Source organism: Phocoena phocoena, chromosome 6 (genome assembly GCF_963924675.1).
Source record: "Phocoena phocoena chromosome 6, mPhoPho1.1, whole genome shotgun sequence".
In the NCBI taxonomy this organism is placed as follows: Eukaryota; Metazoa; Chordata; class Mammalia; order Artiodactyla; family Phocoenidae; genus Phocoena; species Phocoena phocoena.
In genome coordinates this window covers 65,493,009-65,510,905 of record NC_089224.1, presented here as the reverse complement: position 1 = coordinate 65,510,905, position 17,897 = coordinate 65,493,009, and the positions used below count along the sequence as shown (strand labels likewise).

Here is a 17,897-nt window from a genome sequence, read left to right as displayed (position 1 = left end):
AGGAGAGGGTCATGGGAACCCCAAGTTTAAAGCTGGTTGGTCGGAAGTGAAGGCGGCAACCTGGGACTCGTGACTGGCGCCTGTAGTGGGGGCATCTTATGAGACTGAGCCCTTAACCTGCGGGGTCTGCACGAACTTGGGTAGTCAGTGCCAGAACTGAATTGAACTGTAGGACACTTTGTCGGTGTCTGGAGAATTCGAGAACTGGTAGTTGGGCAGAGGACAAAACCCACACAGTTGGTGTCAGAAGTGTTGTGAGCAGATAACAGTTCAGGTTGGGATCAGGGATGGGAGACAAAAGGACCATGACTAATGAAACATAACAAAAGGTGACCAATCTGTTGGCACACAGAAAGAGCTGTTATTCTTTGTATTTTTCTCAATATTAAATGAGATAGGAGTGCCTCTTCCATATATAAAAATGATTTTAAAATAATTTCTCTCTCTCTTTCCAGCCACCTTCTGGAATTACCAAGCACTGACACCTGAACATGACGGTTTAAAATGAGCCTCACCTGGGGATTCCTCTTGGTATGTGGGTTCCTTGCTGGGCTCTGCGCTCACTGCAGCTGCAACATCCCCAGTGGACTTAAAGGGAGTGGGTGTGGCGCCCATCCTGGACCATCTGCTATGCGTGTCCTCTCTTGAACTTAAGCACACGTCATGTTAATGTCTCATCATGTGACAGATTTGCAAATACGTATGTGCGTACACTCCCAGGGATGTGGGCGAGGGAAAATACTCATCATCTTACTTTGGTCTTTCCTTCAGCTTTTCATTCGAGGAATGATAATCATAATCGGAATACTGCTGTCGTCTGTCCTCCGGAGAAAATGACTGGTTTGACTCTATTTCTGAGATATCTGATTTCAAAAATAAGAAAAGACTTCTTAATAAAACATTTGAGACCTGTGCCAGAAATTATTCTATTCTCTGGGCAAGGAAACAGGGGAAATGGAAGAGAGGGCAGGCAGTAAATGTGCTATTAGTCTGATAGTCTTTCGTTGAAAAAAAAAAAAAAGAATCTGATCGTTTGAAAGGAAAGGCATTAATTAACAAAGAGGGCTCTAAATCCAGAATTTTATGTTCCTCTTTCATCATACTTTCCATCAAAGCTGACACTGAAGAGACAAAATCCAATGATGGGAATATATATATGTGTGTGTGTATGTGTGAATCTATATTAGTGTATATATACAGGTACACACACACACACACACACACACTCATTTTGAGTGTGCACATAGACCAGTGCTTCTGAAACTTTAATGTGCATACATATCACCTGGGATCTTGTTAGAATGCAACTCTTCTGGGCCGGGCCCGAGATTCTGCAATTCCATCAAGCTCCTGGATGACACGATGCTGCTAGTGGGCTAAGGAGCACACTTGGAGTAACAAGGAAATAACCCGTAAGCTCCTAGCACCCTGGCATTACTTCCTGTGCTCTACGTGTTTTCCTGTATTCAGAGCAGTAACCACCTGATTAGACATTGTATATAATAGAAATTAAACCAAGTTTTAAGGTTTTATAAAGTAATTCTTTTAAAGATCAACAAGTCCATTTCTAAACTTGAGAACTTAATATTTTCTAAACTTTTCTGCACAAAGCCAATACTAGATGATTAAGTAGGAAATAGCATGCCTCTTTATTTTTATTGGTAATTTTTACATGGTTAAAATGTTATCGTATGTACTGTATGTCAACTATACTTCAATTAAAAAAATAAAAATAAATAATAAAGACATGCCCAAGAGCCCCCCGCCCCGCCAAAAAGTAAAGGGCTAAGAAGACACAAGACCATTTTGAAGGACAAGAAGTTGGATTTGGCTGTGAAAATAAATGAAGAGAGACCAAATAAATAAATGTTATCTTATGTAAAATCCATATTCAAATTAAAAAAAAAGAAACGACTATAGCTTCATAAGAGAAGAGGTGACACAGATTGCTAATCAATGAATACCAGAATATTCAGCCATTCTGACTGAGTCTATTATAGTGTCTACCAGTTTTAACTATCCTCTATAATGTCTTCTCTTTGTTGGAAATATTAAGTCACTTCAAAAAAAATCACATGATAAAGCACAAGAATGAGCAATTTACAAATGTATGTGGTTAGTTCTGTGAACCACTCCCACATACATTTTTTTACTAACAAGTTTTGTTTTCAATGGTCTAAATCAGAGTCCATAGGGATTCACAAGTACACCAGAATTTCATACTGGAATCCTAATTTCAACAGACCCTTTAATAAGAAAATAACAACCAAACCTGGAATTAAAGTTTAAAAGAGAGGCTTCTGTTAGCAATTTAACTTCCAGGTGAATGGCTATGCTAAATAGAGATGAAAATGCAGAAGCAACAGTCTTACTCTCCTCCAGCTCAGCTCACAGCCTCCCCTTTCTTTACCTTCTATTTCTGAGTCGCTGTCATTTAACGAGGGGATGTTGATGAGCGTCTGCTTGCTGTCCCTCAACACCACGAGCTGGAGTTTTCCTCTTGACTTTTCTATCAGTTTTCGAGCATCCGTTAAAGACATGTTCTCAGTTACGGTTCCATTTATCTGTGTTTATGAAGAACAGTAATGTTCCATGCAATACAACTACCCAGAGCAAAATAGAAAATTCTTATTTTCCTCTTCTAAAAAGTTAAGGGCTTTGCTCAGTTACTCAAACAGACGTGGGCTTTAGGATGACTGACTGAATAAAAATGAATTATCCTTTAAATTAAATATAACCCCACATGCCTGGAACCCAAACACAGGCCTGAGAAAGCTGTAGTGTACTTAAGTTACTCTGCTAATTTATTTAACTTCCAAGCTCAAGACGATGGTTTGGTTTACTACTGGAACATGTTTCCTGACTAGAGAGGTTTACAAAAACGATTAAATATTCAGCATTCATATACCACCAACTTGCCCTCTCATCTTTCCTTCGTTTAGAGAACAGGAGCTTAAACTTTTAATAAACAGGGAAGAAGAAAGACTTTGTTGAGATTTTTTAAAAATTTATTTTAATTTATTTTATTTTTGGCTGTGTTGGGTCTTTGTTGTGGTGCACGGGCTTCTCATTGAGGTGGCTTCTCTTGTTGCGGAGCATGGGCTCTAGGCACGCGGGCTTCAGTAGTTGTGGCTCGTGGGCTCTAGAGCGCAGACTCAGTAGTTGTGGCACACAGGCTTAGTTGCTCTGCGGCATGTGGGATCATCCCAGACCAGGGCTCGAACCTGTGTCCCCTGCATTGGTGGGCGGCTTCTTTACCACTGCACCAGGGAACCCCCAAGATTTTTGTTTTTAACTGACACTAAACTATTACAAATCTCCAAGTCTGGTTTTCCTGATAAAAATGATCTCTCTGCTGCCCTTCCTGGCTTTGTCTTATTATTGACTCCTATCTCAACAAAGTTTCACTGACTTGGCACTTGAATGCGGAAATACAGACTAGGAAGCTGAGCGTGAACCCAGCTGTTCTCTGCCCTTTTCCACCCACCTTGAGAATTATGTCTCCTTCATGCAGGTTGCCATCTTTAGATGCTAGACCTGTTCCGGTCATTTCCTTTATGAAGATCTGACTGCCGAGCCGGAGACCATACTCTAGAAGACAAACACACAAAAAAACACATATTTCATCAACGTGTTCAGAAAACTAAGGCTGGCTTTTAGGATGATTTAAAAATATGTATGCAAAATTAATTTTGCACGTGAGACACTCTGTAAGCCCACTGGCCTTCACTTGTCAAAACAGTCGATGTCATTTAAAAAAAAAAAAGAAAAAGAGGCAGAGGGACTGTTCTAGATTAAAAGAGACATAAAAACCAAATGCACTGCATGAAACTTCACTAGATCCTCAATCCAATATGGGGTAGAGGTGGGGGGTAGGGGTGGATTACATTATTTTGGAGCAACTTCAAAATAAATTGCACTATAATATATTAAAAGGCATATTAATGCTAACTTTCTTAAGAGTAATAATGGCATTATGGTTATGAAGGGCAATGTTTCTATCCTTGGGAGATACCTGCTGAAATATTTAGGGGTAAAGGGTCATTTTGCCTGCAACTTACCTTCAAGTGGTTCCAAAACACCATTTAGAGACAGAGAGATGCGGTAGGGGAGGAAGATGGGGGAGGGAGAAAGGGAAAAAAAGGAGAAATAAAACAAATGTGGCAAAATGTTAACAATTGGTAAAACTAGGTGAAGGCTATTTGAGTTATTTGCCACAAAATTAACACTTTTCAAAACAAAATGTTGGGGAGGAAAAAAAACAATTCAGTACATCTTAACAGGCGTGTTCTACTGACAATACAGTTGCCTACAGGAAAGTACCACAAATAGCAAACCCTCTATCTGTAACAATTTAGATTGTGTGGGATTTGGCACTGAAAAAATGTCACTGTGTGAAGAAAAGGGGTAGATAAGCCAGCAAAGCAACAAATAAAGTATTCAACTAAAACTGGCACAGCTCTGGGGATTTATGGACTTTGCATTGTTCTCAAGAAAAACCACTGTATTTACTAAGTATGTATATTTTAAAATATTTTAAATACTATTCAGACTATTCTGATTTTACTTATTAAACATGTAAAAATACACACTTTAAGGATGAATTTTGGTAATTTTAGGAAGCTACCTAAACCTAGCAGGTTTGAAAAGAGGCACACTCAAATTTTATTATTATTGTTATGGACTCAGTGAAGTCAGAAACAGAAAAATAAGTATCGTATATTAACACATATTTGTGGAATCTAGAAAAATGGTACGGATGAACCTATTTGCAGGGCAGGAATAGAAAGGTAGACTCGAGAACGGATGTGTGGACACGGTGGGGAAGGGGAGGGTGGGATGAATTGGGAGATCAGGTTTGACATATATACACTACAATGTATAAAACAGATAGCTAGTAGGAACCAGCTGTATAGCACAGGGAGCTCAGCTTGGTGCTCTGTGATGGCCTAGTTGGGTGGGATTGGGGGGGGAGGGAGGTCCAAGAGGGAAGGGATGTGTGTATGCATATGGCTGATTCACCGCACTGTGCGGCAGAAACTAACACAACATTGTAAAGCAATTATACTCCAATAAAAAAAATCTTATCAATTCAAAATAAAGTAACTTTCTGCCACTTAGAAGTAGATTTAAAGGTAAGTTTTAAGTGACTTATAGTAAGTTAGATTCAGATCTTACCGCAAGGATTAAAGCTGTTAAGGTCCACCCCCGCCCTTTAGGGAGCTGATACTCAAGAAAGAATAAAGGTAAGACAGACAGCATTTTCTTCAGGGATGGCAATTCCTTACAGGTTAAACAGCCTCACAGCCCAGGACAGAAGGTTGAGACAAACTTGAGCAATGACTTCTTTCTCACGTGTCAACAATTCCTCCATCCTCTTAAAAACTGCACTCTTATTGTAAAATTACAAATAGGTTGCTATTGGTATGTTTGTGGGCACCTCTCAAATGAGGAAAAAAAAGTCAGTTGGCCAGCTTCTAAGACTTTTACCAGCAAGGCTATCTGATGTCCATGAAACATGTAAAAGCTGGCCATGTGAATGGATCCTATTTTTCTTAATCAAATGTAGGTTTTGCCTGCAGCCAGATATTTGTAAAGATTAATTCTTATGCGACTCTAGCCAGTGATAGCTAAACTACTGTGTCATCTTAGCAAAAGGTGGCTTAAAAAATCTTTTAAAAAGTAGAACTTTGGAAAAAACAAACAAGCAAACACTGAATTCTAAGTTTAAAAAGCAAAATGGCCCATAAGCAGTAAAATGTCGTATCAGCAAAGGGGCATGAGCCCTCTCTGTTCCTTAATAGTATTACTAAAAAAAAAAAAAAAAAAAATAGTATTACTAAAACCAGGCATGATGTGGGCAGTTTCTTAGGACAAACATCTTTTCGATTGTGGGTCACAACTCATGAGTGAGTCTTGAAATCAATTTAGTGAGTTGTGACCAGTATCTTTTAATTTAATGTAATAGAACCTCTCAAAAATCATCACAGAGTTAAGTACCGTTCCGTGAAACACTTGGCCAAGTTTTTCACATATTGGCGCCTCCACGATTATTTGCAAGATGTGGTTCTTTCTGTGGCAGGAGGAGGAGGGGGAAGAGAAGGAGAAAGAGGAAGAAGGGGAAGAGGAGAGAGAGGGGGAGGAAAATACTGAAAAGCACTGCAACGGGGAACTCAAGAATCTGGGTGCAAGTCCTACCGGACATGCATCAGCCTTCTGTGAAGGAGGCCTTGTGTCAAGTTATCTTTCTCAAAACTTCTCTACGGTCCACAAACTGGAAGCAGAATGGTTTTTACTCTGCAATTCTTGGGGGTTGATGAATTAATACGTCATTATCCATGGTTATAAAGATTTTCTAGAATTCTTAAATCTCCCAAGATTCACATTCCTCAGAGATAGTACCATCTCAACTTTCACCTTTGTTTTCTGGACCTGGGCTCTGGTATCCCATTATTCGCATCCTTGCAGTTACCTCAATATCCTTTCAATAGGTACCCAATTGTATAACTCAACTCTTTAAGCTCCTCTAGAAGAACTAAAGAAAACAAACCCTCTCATCTGATAGGCTCTTTAAGATGCAAATTCCCAACCTAAAAAGCAAGAGGTCTTTCACTTTGCACTCTTGGGTACTCTTATCTTTTTTCCTCTTTGAAGGAGGACAATTAGAGAACAAGCAGAGATAAAAGATGTTACCAGGAATTCAAAAAGTTGGAAGCTAAAAATCAATGCAGGGAATAGCTCAACATGGGGCTCTAAATCCCTGTTCATTCACCTACTTGTTTCCTATCATCTATTTCCAAGAGATGAAGTTTGAGCTCCAACTCCACCACTTACTTACCAGCTTCAAGATGTGGGCATGTCACCTCCCACCTCTGAGTCGCAGAAGCCTCACCTCACTGCAAGTGCTACTGGCTTGTCCAGCTGCCACAAAGGGGTTTAGTGAATCTGGATGTGCTTAAGCGTATGCAACTGCTCCAGGCACGCAACATGGGACGGGCAGCCTGGGCCAGAGCCCGCCTCATCTGTGGACACACCAAAAACCTCTCTGCACCTTGCTATACCCACCTGTAAAAGAGGAATGAAGTCTCCTACCTACCACAAAGGCTTCTGGTGAGGATTAAATTAGAAAGTATTTATTCCACAGAGGGCCCTGGCATAGAGCAAAAACTCAATCAAGATTAGCTGGAGTATTGTCCCCTACCGTGCTTTCAACAGTTTAAGCTGCACTGGGTTCACCAAGAGAGCCTGTTAACACAGAGACCCCAGGGGCCACCCCAGTGCTTCTGATTCAGTGGGGGCTGGTCTGGGCCCTGAGAATCTACATTTCTAATAAGCGTCCAGGTGATATTTATGCTGCTCTGAGAACCACTGGCCTATTAGTTTAAAGCCAGATTTCCACCACCTGGCTTAGCCACTGATGATACAACTTTGTGCAAGTCAATGAACTTTTCTGTGCCACTAGTTTCGTTGTCTATAAAATGAAGATATGACTAACTCCCACAGGGGGTGGTGGTGAGGACAAAATGAGCTAATCTGTGCAAAGCATTTATTAGGTCAGTGCTTGGCACACAGCAGGTTCCACGTAAGAGTTAGCTATTATAGTGCTTTTCTTCATCAAGCATGACTACCTTCATTTGCTTTGCTTTTCATCAGAAGGATCCCGATGGGCCTGTCTGAGTCCAGCTGTACCCGCGGCTCGGGGCTGGGGCTGCGGGAGTGGAGGTGCTCGCGGCTGCGGCTCCAGGACGCCCCGTACCGGGCATCCGCCTGGGCCCTGCGGCCATACTCCCGCTCCGGGCTGTAGGCGCGATCGTAGGTCGGGTCAAAGCTCCGGCCGCGGCTCCTCTCCCGGGCTCGCCGGTAGTCATCGTCGTCGTGGTCCAGGCCCCGCTCGAGGCTGCGGCCACGGCTGCGCTCTCGGGCTCGCTGGTAGTAGTAGTCGTCGGGGTCGTGGTCCAGGCCCCGCTCCAGGCTCCGGCCGCGGCTCCGGTCCCGCTCCCGGCTGCGCGCCCGGTCGTGGGGACGACCCCTCTCCAGGCTGTCCTCCCAGCTGCGGCTGCACTCTCCGCGGCTGCTGGGCCGGCTCCTCTCGCTGTACCCGCTGCGCGCGCTTCTGCCATCAAATTCGTCCATCAGCTCGAAAGCCCGGTCATGCTCGTGGACGGGAGGGCTGCCCTGCGGCGGGGCCAGCTGGACCTTCCGGGGCCTCTTGACCACCTGTCACAAAACAAACAGTGGGGACGCAAGACAATCACAACCAAACATAGAGAATGCAGTGGTTAAGAGGCCGGGTTCTCCTTCCAGTAAAACTCTTGTGTCCCCACCCAGTTGCTAAGCCTCGGGGTCCTCATCTGGAAAATGAGGACCCCCTCAGGGGATCAAGGATAAAATAAGACAATAAGTATAAAACTCTGAGCACAGTGCCTCCAAAATCTGCTTCTACTCAAAGTGTGAAAAGCACCAAAGGGATTTAAATCACTAAGTTACAAAAATGAAAACCCAGAAAGTGAGACATTCTGTATACAAGTGTGTAGGTTCATCCAAAAGTCAATGTCATTCAAAAGAGGTGGGGGGGGGGCAGGTAAGGGGAGAGAGGAGGTAAAAGAGGGGTCCTTTAAGATTAAAATGGACCAGCGAGGGCGCTGAGTGGAGGCAGCGAAGAGCGCTGGGGCGGACCACTCCGCTTTCCCGCGCCGCGCAGCCTCCCGCCCTCTGCCTCCTGTTCGGACCCGCCGCCGGCTTCTCCTCCAGAGACTGCCCTCAGCCCGCACACCAGTCGGCTCCGCTATGGCGACCCGCAGCCCCAGAGTCGTGATTAGTGATGATGCACCAGGTTATGACCTAGATTTATTCTGTAGACCTAATCATTATGCTGAGGATTTGGAAAAGGTGTTTATTCTTCATGGACTAAATATGGACAGCACCGAACGGCTGGCTCGAGAATGTGATGGAGATGGGAGGCCATCACATTGTGGCCCTCTGTGTGCTCAGGGGGGGCTATAAATTCTTTGCTGACCTGCTGGATTACACCCAAGCACTGAACAGAAATAGTGATAGATCTATACCTATGCCTAGATTTTATCAGACTGAAGAGCTACTGTAATGACCAGTCAACAGGTGGCGTAAAAGTAATTGGTGGAAAATGTAAAACCGATAGCTAGTGGGAAGCAGCCGCATAGCACAGGGAGATCAGCTCGCTGCTTTGTGACCACCCAGAGGGGTGGGATAGGGAGGGTGGGAGGGAGGGAGACGCAAGAGGGAGGAGATATGGGGATATATGTATACGTATAGCTGATTCACTTTGTTATACAGCAGAAACTAACACACCATCGTAAAGTAATTATACTCCAATAAGGATGTTAAAAAAAAAAGTAATTGGTGGAGATGATCTCTCAACTTTAACTGGAAAGAATGTCTTGACTGTTGAAGATATAACTGACACTGGCAAAACAAGGCAAACCTTGCTTTCCTTGGTCAAGCGGCAAAATCCAAAGATGGTCAAGGCTGCAAGCTTGCTGGTGAAAGGACCCCTCAAAGTATTGGATATAGACCAAACTTTGTTGGATTTGAAATTCCAGACAAGTTTGTTGTAGGATATGCCCTTGACTACAATGAATACTTCAGGGATCTGAATCATGTTTGTGTCATTAGCGAAACTGGGAAAGCAAAATACAAAGCCTGAGAGTTCGAGTTTGGAAACATCTGGAGTCCCATCGAAATCACCAGGAAAATGACCAAATGTTCTAGTTCTGTGGCCAGCTGCTTAGCAGAGCTTACTGCATGTATCTTCTAAGAATTTTATCTGTTTTGTATTTTAGTTGCCGAATTCCCGAACTCTTTATTTGCACTATGAGCCTATAGGCTGTCAGTTCCCTTTGGGTGGATTGTTGTTTGACTTGTGAATGAAAAGTCTCTTAAACCACACCACTATTGAATGAAACTGTATCTGTAAGAAACATTTAAAGACAAGAATATATTAGTTTTTTAATTGATATTTTAATTTTTATATATTCAGGAAAGAACAGAAGTGATTGAATATTGTTAATTACACCACTGTGTGTTTAGAAAAGAAGCAGTCAGTTTCATATCGGTGACAGCATTTAGAGGTATTGTTATGTTGGATAAACCATATGTCCTGGAATTACTTTAGTCGATTTCAGGAGCATTAACTGTATTTTCCCGCTTGTTCAGATTATTTCTGGTGAATCTTTGTCAACAGTTCCATTTAAATACAGGTCAATAAGTTCTAAAAACCTACCACTTTTTGAAGTCTTCAATGTAAAAATCCTAAAAATAAAGGCTGTCTCTTTAAAAAAAAAAGATTAAAATGGACTAAAGTGATTAGGACCAAATGTGATGAGTGAACTTTGATTGGATCCTGGATGGGGAAGAAAAATAATCTACCAAAGTCATCTTAGGGTATGGACTGTATATTAAATGATATTGTAGAGTTATTATTACTTTTCTTTTTTTAATTTTAAAGTAATAACAAGGATTTATCTGATTTACAGAAAAGAAATACAATTAAGAGATTAAGGACAAAACTCCATTAGTGTAAAAGTCACTGGCTACTATCTAGCACAGGAACAACTGGATTGCTTCCAGCAGTTTTGAAGCACTAAAAGATCTTAAAATGTGGATGGAGCAATAGATGTGTACATTTCTTTACATTAAATTTAAATATGAATTTTATTCTGACAAGTCAGACCCAGAATGTTACTTTATCAATTTTTATGCATTTGAACATCTGCAACATATAGCAATCCTTTGTTTAGTAATCTTCAGTATAAATATAAAAATCTGAGATACATGAGAATGTTTTTCAAATCATACTTCTATTTCTTCACAGCTTTATATGTGCAAAATTATACGTAATTATAATTTTCAAACTTTGAATATCCATGTTATTTGATATATCTGTACAGAAAGAGTAAGATAAAAAACATTTAATAAAATTAAATATATCTAATTTGCAAAATTGATGTCTGACATTTGTTGTGTGCTCGTGCAACAAAGAGTGCATAGGTTATTTCTGCAGCAATCAAAAACAAAATCTTTTTAAACTCAAGATTTCAAGTTTCCTCTAATCATTATTCTACTCCCTGGAAATACTTTCAAGTTTTTTTTTTTTTTTTTTTTAAATGTTGGATTTATTTATTTATTTATTTATTTTTGCGGTACACGGGCCTCTCACTGTTGTGGCCTCTCCCGTTGCGGAGCACAAGCTCCGGACGCGCAGGCTCAGCGGCCACGGCTCACGGGCCCAGCCGCTCCGCGGCATATGGGATCCTCCCGGGCCGGGGCACGAACCCGTGTCCTCTGCATTGGCAGGCGGACTCCCAACCGCTGCGCCACCAGGGAAGCCCCTACTTTCAAGTTTTGATTTCTAGATGCAATGGGCATTTTGTTACATATACATGTATTTTATCCCTAAACTTGTATATTTTCAAACCATTTGAACATTATAATCAGACTCAGCATGGTGATTTTTTCTTAGAATCTGTAGAAGTCCTCTGTTCAGGATTAATGAAGAGATTCCCAGTGCGCCAATGTGAAAAACCAGGTAAAGATAGTATTACCACTATGCTTTAGTGGGATTTCCTGCAGGTTTAGGATCATAACCATATAGGAAAGTAGCTCTTATTACAAGGATGGCTCCAAGGGAAAAGACACTGGTTGGTACGAAATCTTGTCAAAAATAAGATATCAGTGTTGATAATACTATTCACAAAGAGGCTGCAAATCCTTTTAAAATGTTATCCGCATACTTAATCACAGCAGCTATTACAAGGCCTCCCAGTGCCTGAACAACAACAACTATCCATGTCAGCTGGTTATACCCCTGAAAAAAATCCATTCTTTGATTCCAGTTCTCCTTCATAAACATATACACCCATTAATCCAAATATACTCCCCAAAAAACCAAGTTGAATGTTTCTTACCCACACTGATTGTTTGGTTTCTTTTAAGATTTTCTCAAACTAAAACCCAGCAAAGCCACTTGAAAAACATGCTGTGCGAACTGCCATGAGGCCTACGAATTGTGAGCCAGGTGAAAGTTCCTTAGAATTAAGCGCTTGCGGGGCTTCGATGGCGGCTCAGTGGTTAAGAATCCACCTGCCAATGCAGGGGACACGGGTTCAAGCCCTGGTCCGGGAAGATCCCACATGCCGCAGAGCAACTAAGCCCGTGCGCCACAACTACTGAGCCTGCGCTCTAGAACCCGCGAGCCACAACTACTGAGCTCGCGTGCCACCACTATGGAAGCCCGTGTGCCTAGAGCCCGTGCTCCACAACAAGAGAAGCCACCGCGATGAGAAGCCTGCACGCCACAACGAAGAGAAGTCCCCGCCCGCTGCAACTAGAGAAAGCCCGCACGCTGCAACTAGAGAAAGCCTGCGCGCAGCAACGAAGACCCAACGCAGCCAAAACTAAATAAATAAATTTATAAAAAATTAAAAGAAAAAGAATTAAGCGCTTGAGAATCTGAGGGCCACTGTACAAAAGCAACTCCTGTCATCAAAATTACTAGGGAGAGCCACTGGTACACACCTAATTTTTTAACTAAGCATCGACACAGAAAATAATGCAGTCCTAAGAATTTTCAACTGACATGTGACCTGATAAGTAGCTGCATCTACATTTGACAGTGCCACAGAGAGTAAATAATTCTGAAGAGTATATATCCCTGATGGAATAGCAAGTTTAAGCGTTTCCATAGGTTTGTTAAGAATTTCACCATGTAGTATTCAATTCAGTGCTCTTAGACTATATTTGCTGTCTTTGTAGACTAATAAAATGCAGGCCATTGTTTTCAAAAGTTCAGCAACAGCCACAGCTGTAGATGATAGATAACGAGGCCCCTCCTCTTTTAAAGTCCTAGAATAACACATTGTTAGAACCAAACTGGTAGCCTGAAAGACCAAAATTCCCAAGGAAAGGTATTTTAGATTGGCTGACAATGTCTTATCTTCATTTGCCTGCTAATGTTGGAGGGTCTCCTGCAGAGGTGGCAGGCAGCTGAGGCTCACCATGGGGACGAGGGCACTGGCAGCAGCAGTTCTGGGAAGTACTCATTTTCGTGAGCCCTCCCAGAAACCGCCATTAGCCCTGCCATAGATCCTGTAGCTACTTTTCCTAAACAGGATAATAGTAGTGTAATTATGCAGTTAAATATCCTTATTTAGGAGACTTGAGAAGTAAGAAGGATTAAACTGTCGTGTCTGCAACTTCCCCTCAAATGGTTCACTAAAAGTATGTATGTCTTTATATACATACATAAAGAAAAATCAAAAAAAAAAAAAAGAAAAATCAAGCGAATATGGCAGAATATTAACACTGTAGAAGATATATGTGTTGATTATACTAATCTTTGAACTTTTCTTTTTGTTTGAAAATTTTCATAATATAAAGTTGAAAAAAAAAAGTTAAATACCACAGACCCAATGCATCCCCGCCCCCCCCAGCACTGCCCCTAACACACTGTGTTCCAATTCTCGCTTAGTGTGTCCACTTGACCCACTGGAGCGAACACTCCTTGCAGCTCAGACCTGCTTCAGGTCATTTGCAACCAATGTTTGCTGAATGACTGAGTGAGCTAATAAATGAGTGAATGGTACAGATTGCCAGTATCTCCTAAGAAACAGGAGTTTATGAAGATAGAACAGATCCTGTGAGGGCCTTTACAAATGAGTTTCTGAGCTCATAATCTAGTCTCCAAATGAATGCTGTTTTACCATTGTTCTCAATCTAGTTAATTCTCTTAGGGAATAATTGTTTAACCTGGCTCAAGGCAAATTCACTCAGACAAGAGAAGCACTGATCTTAAGTCAGGAGTAGGATAAGGAGACGGCAGGGAGGGATCCCTCACCTACATCTTTACATCACCCTTAACATCACTCTCCCAAAGTACTGAGGATATGGAAATAGTGGTCCCTAGATAGGGCTGAAGAGCAAGTAGTCATTTTCTTCTGGGCATAAAAACAAAGTCCTACCGAGGCGAGCTGAAAACAAACCCAGAACGTACAATGGCAGCAATCTTCCCACTTTTCCTCAGCTGTTGAACAGCAAATGAATGGAGCACGCCTTCCATGGGGGTGCCGTTAACCATGACCACCCTGTCATTTTCTCTGCAAATAAAACAGAAAAACGGAATGTGAAAAACTCCCATCTCATCCCTCTGAATCATTTATTTAGGAACAAATAAAAGTGGCAGATTGAACCAAAATGCTTCTTAAAGGGCTCAGTGTCTAATGAATGACTCCTGAGGCTTAATCCATCAACTTGGTCTGAGCTCTTCTGAGGAAGGAACCCAGGAGCCACTCAGCCCACTGTGGACAGTGTCTCCTGGAAACCACCTGGGGAGAAGGACCCAAACCCACGGGGTCCCTCCAGGAGGCACTGGATAGCAGCAAGGTTTGAGCACAAATGGGACGTGTGTGTCAGGGCCTCCTTACCTATGGTACACGGTACGCTTCAGCAAGTCTACAGATCTCCCCAAAGGCGGTTGATATTCACTTGTGTTTTGGAGGGGATGAAATCAAGAGCTCGCCTCAGATTCTTAAAGAAATTTTGAGGTCACAGAACCCTAGCTCTTATTTGTCTCATCAAAAAAAATCATGTAAAAATTCTACCACGCTCTCTGTATGAAAGAATACTAACTTGGAGAGGACCATTGAGATGAAATGCCAACAGAAGCTAAATTTTGGAGCCATGTGGCCAAGGCAGCTGTGTAACTGACTTTAGATTCTGCCCTGAGAAATTATCCTAAGGGGACTCAGACATGCACCTTTTCCAATGGCATTTGCTCTTCAGACCAGAAGCCTGGCAGTTGGAAAACTTGGGTTTTCATCTGGTAAATGTTTCCAATTTCTACCTCCCTCTTACAAATTAGATAATCATTAAGCAGACTATCCGCATTCTTAATGAATAAAAATGAAAATAAATATAGACAGTGTGGGTAGGCATCAGGGGAAAAAAAGAGCATGCCAATTTTACACTCGATGTTCATAAATGATTCCTAAACCCAGGAATGATAGTTACGATAGATAGTTATAACCATCTTCCTGTGGAAATTATTGCTTTCCTCTATTCAAAGCCTGGATATTCCCAAAGGTTTGGGGATTGTTAAAACATGGTGTATTATGGTCTCCATTACTGCCTGAAGACTTTTCAATATACATATGTAAAATTTTCTTTTCTTTTTGAATTTTAAAAGTGCATACCACTTAAAGCCCCCTGTCTAGGGCCAACCAGTGGGCTGGCAGGGGTTGGGAGCAGGGAGTAAGGACACTCACTGAAGCAGTCCATCGGCGGGCCCACCCGGGAGCACGTCAGAAATGACGATTGATGTCTCCCCATTTTCAAAGTGTGGGTTGTCTCTGCCTCCAGACACTGCAATTCCAAATCCTCTCTTGGAATCCTGTTCATTGGGGTTAAGAGAAAAATTAAAATAAAATCCTTCTATAAGTGGTTTTCAGGATTTATTACAAGCATTCGATAAAATAAAGGTTAAACCAATAACCGGAGACAGCTCAGGAACAGAAGGCTTAGAGAAACAAGTGAGAAACAGAGTACAGCGTCATCATGGTTAGCTGACAGGTTTATAAAGGGAAATTCCTTATCTACAAGAAACAGCCTTGGGAAAGCTGGACAAGATTGATAGCACAGACTGGAGTTATCACTAGAAGCTGGCAGGGGATGGGAAATTACATCTTCTGTCCAAATAAGGATGTGTTATTGGATTCATCAATCATACCTGTTCTCATATCCAGGCCTGAGCCAGATGGGCTGGTCACAACTGAATCTATGCTAAAACCATATTTTTAAAGAATACCTTTAACTTCCAAGTTAGGGGAGCTAGTGGTTTCACTTCCATATAGGGTCAAAAAGAAGGAAATGGATTTTAAAGATAAAATCCGAAGATGAACTTAGTTTTGAGATCTCATGAGAGAGCAAAGCATTAAATTCTTTTCTACATGCATATAAGATGGAAATACAGATTAATTAGATTCAAGATTAATAGAGAAATGTATCACAGTGAACCCAAACAATAGAGAATCCCAACTCATTTCGGTGTTTAAAAAAGCTAAGCTCCCGGATTTCATCCAGATCACAGGGGCATGTACGTGACTATCACACTAAATACGGGTTTCATTACATAAAAATCTTCTCAGAGAATGAAAGAACCCTCACCTCAAGATAAGTTCCCACGTGGGGCCCACTGTGGCAATCGATAACAAATAGCAACACAGACAAGCTGGCTTGTTGTTCATTAATCACACGGCTTTGAATTTGGCAGTGCTATCCCCTGGTACCTGGTTTTACATAGGGAGAGCTCCATCCTCTATACCAGGCCAAAAATGTTTCTCACCTTTGCCAGTTCGGGGTCCAAACTCAAATGGTATGTGGTGGAAGGGCAGAGAGAAGAGTCAGAAGATGACAAGAGGTGAAAAATAAGACCTAAAAGGGGAAGCCTCTCAACTGGAGAAATCATGATTACTGCTCCAGAAGTTTCAGCACTTGAGCACCAATCTGTGTTTTTCTACCTGGATCGATTTAATACACATTTATTCAAGAACCAAATTTGCACTGAAGTCAAGAGTTGAAGTTCATGGTTGTGACGGTCAAAGGAAAACTCTCCCTTTGACGAACTTACAATCCATCTAAGAGGTGACAGAGACTGGAGAGACTCAGAGTGGAGAAAGAGCCATGCAGGGCCCAGGAAAAGTGAGATGCTGACCAAGGCAGCTTGATGGAATAAGCCTTTGGGATCACGAGTGCATGTCTAGCTTGACTCAGCCGCACGCAAGTCACTTACAAACTCTTGGTGGCTGCGCTTGTTTCGAGTGGGGCTAGCACCTATCGTGCCCACCTCAAACTCTGCTGTCAGAATAAAAAGGAACAGAGCTAACATTCATTAAGCAGTGATTATGTGCTGGATTCCAAGTACTAGAAGAAGCTCTTTGTATTACCTAATTAATTTAATCAAGAGGGGCAATACCTGTGAAATACCTTTAAAAATTAAGTAAAATACACTTCCATGTGATCTGACTTCTACTTTCAACCCCACTGTGGGGAGGGGGCTGTTGTTTAAAATCTGATTAATTCGGAACCTATTAATATAATCAGGAGTGAGACAAAGACTACAACCCATATCTCCTGAGTGCTAAACTAACGTTTTAAAATTAGTTTGGGGAACTCCCCGGCGGTCCAGTGGTTAGGACTCCAAGCTTCCACTGCAGGGGCACGGGTTCATTCCCTGGTCAGGGAACTAAGACCCCTCATGCGTGTGGCGCAGCCAAAAAACATTTTTTTTTAATTAAAAAAAATGTTTTTTTAGTTTGGACTTAAAACTCACTGAGGGAATAAGTTATAAATGCTATAATTAAAATTACAAAAGTTGTAGAAGCTACCTCAACGTCCTTAAACAGAACAGATTATTTCCATTCCTCCCTTCCTTTCCCCTCTTTTTTCATAAACTATTCTATCTGGAGACAGGTGAATACATTAATTAACCTCAATACATTAATTAACCTCTATAATTTTCTATACTATACAGACCTTAGCCAAACAATAACAACATGCAAATCCTTGTTAATGCAATAACTGTGTTTGTGTAAAAATAAATAAGATCCATGATCTGTTGTGGTATACATATACAATGGAATATTACTCAGCCATAAAAAAGAATGAAATAATGCCATTTGCAGCTACATGGATGGACCTAGAGATTATCACACTAAATGAAGTAAGTCAGACAGAGAAAGACAAATATCATATGATAGCACTTGTATGTGGAATCTAAAAATGATACAAATGAACTTATTTACAAACTTGAAACAGATACACAGACATAGAAAATAAACTTATGGTTACCAAAGGGAAAAGAGGAAGGA

The 17,897-nt window shown here is 41.5% G+C and overlaps 1 protein-coding gene and 2 pseudogenes across 8 annotated transcripts in view; 1 reads left to right on the top strand and 2 right to left on the bottom strand.

Annotated features, from left to right (window-relative positions):
• The window catches only part of TJP2 (tight junction protein 2), a 134,610-nt gene that overhangs the window by 26,028 nt on the left and 90,685 nt on the right, over window positions 1-17,897 (bottom strand). For all 8 annotated transcript variants that reach the window (XM_065878433.1, XM_065878429.1, XM_065878432.1 and 5 more), the window contains 7 exons: window positions 15,297-15,421; window positions 14,027-14,129; window positions 7,629-8,217; window positions 3,488-3,591; window positions 2,411-2,564; window positions 755-863; window positions 516-649 (listed from right to left, as the gene is read on the bottom strand). In XM_065878433.1, coding sequence (XP_065734505.1) covers window positions 516-649; window positions 755-863; window positions 2,411-2,564; window positions 3,488-3,591; window positions 7,629-8,217; window positions 14,027-14,129; window positions 15,297-15,421 — 1,318 coding nt within the window. The remainder of the gene's footprint in view (window positions 1-515; window positions 650-754; window positions 864-2,410; window positions 2,565-3,487; window positions 3,592-7,628; window positions 8,218-14,026; window positions 14,130-15,296; window positions 15,422-17,897) is intronic.
• Window positions 8,788-9,682, top strand: LOC136124085 (hypoxanthine-guanine phosphoribosyltransferase-like; annotated as a pseudogene).
• LOC136124465 (UDP-N-acetylglucosamine transporter-like) lies at window positions 11,644-13,105 on the bottom strand (annotated as a pseudogene).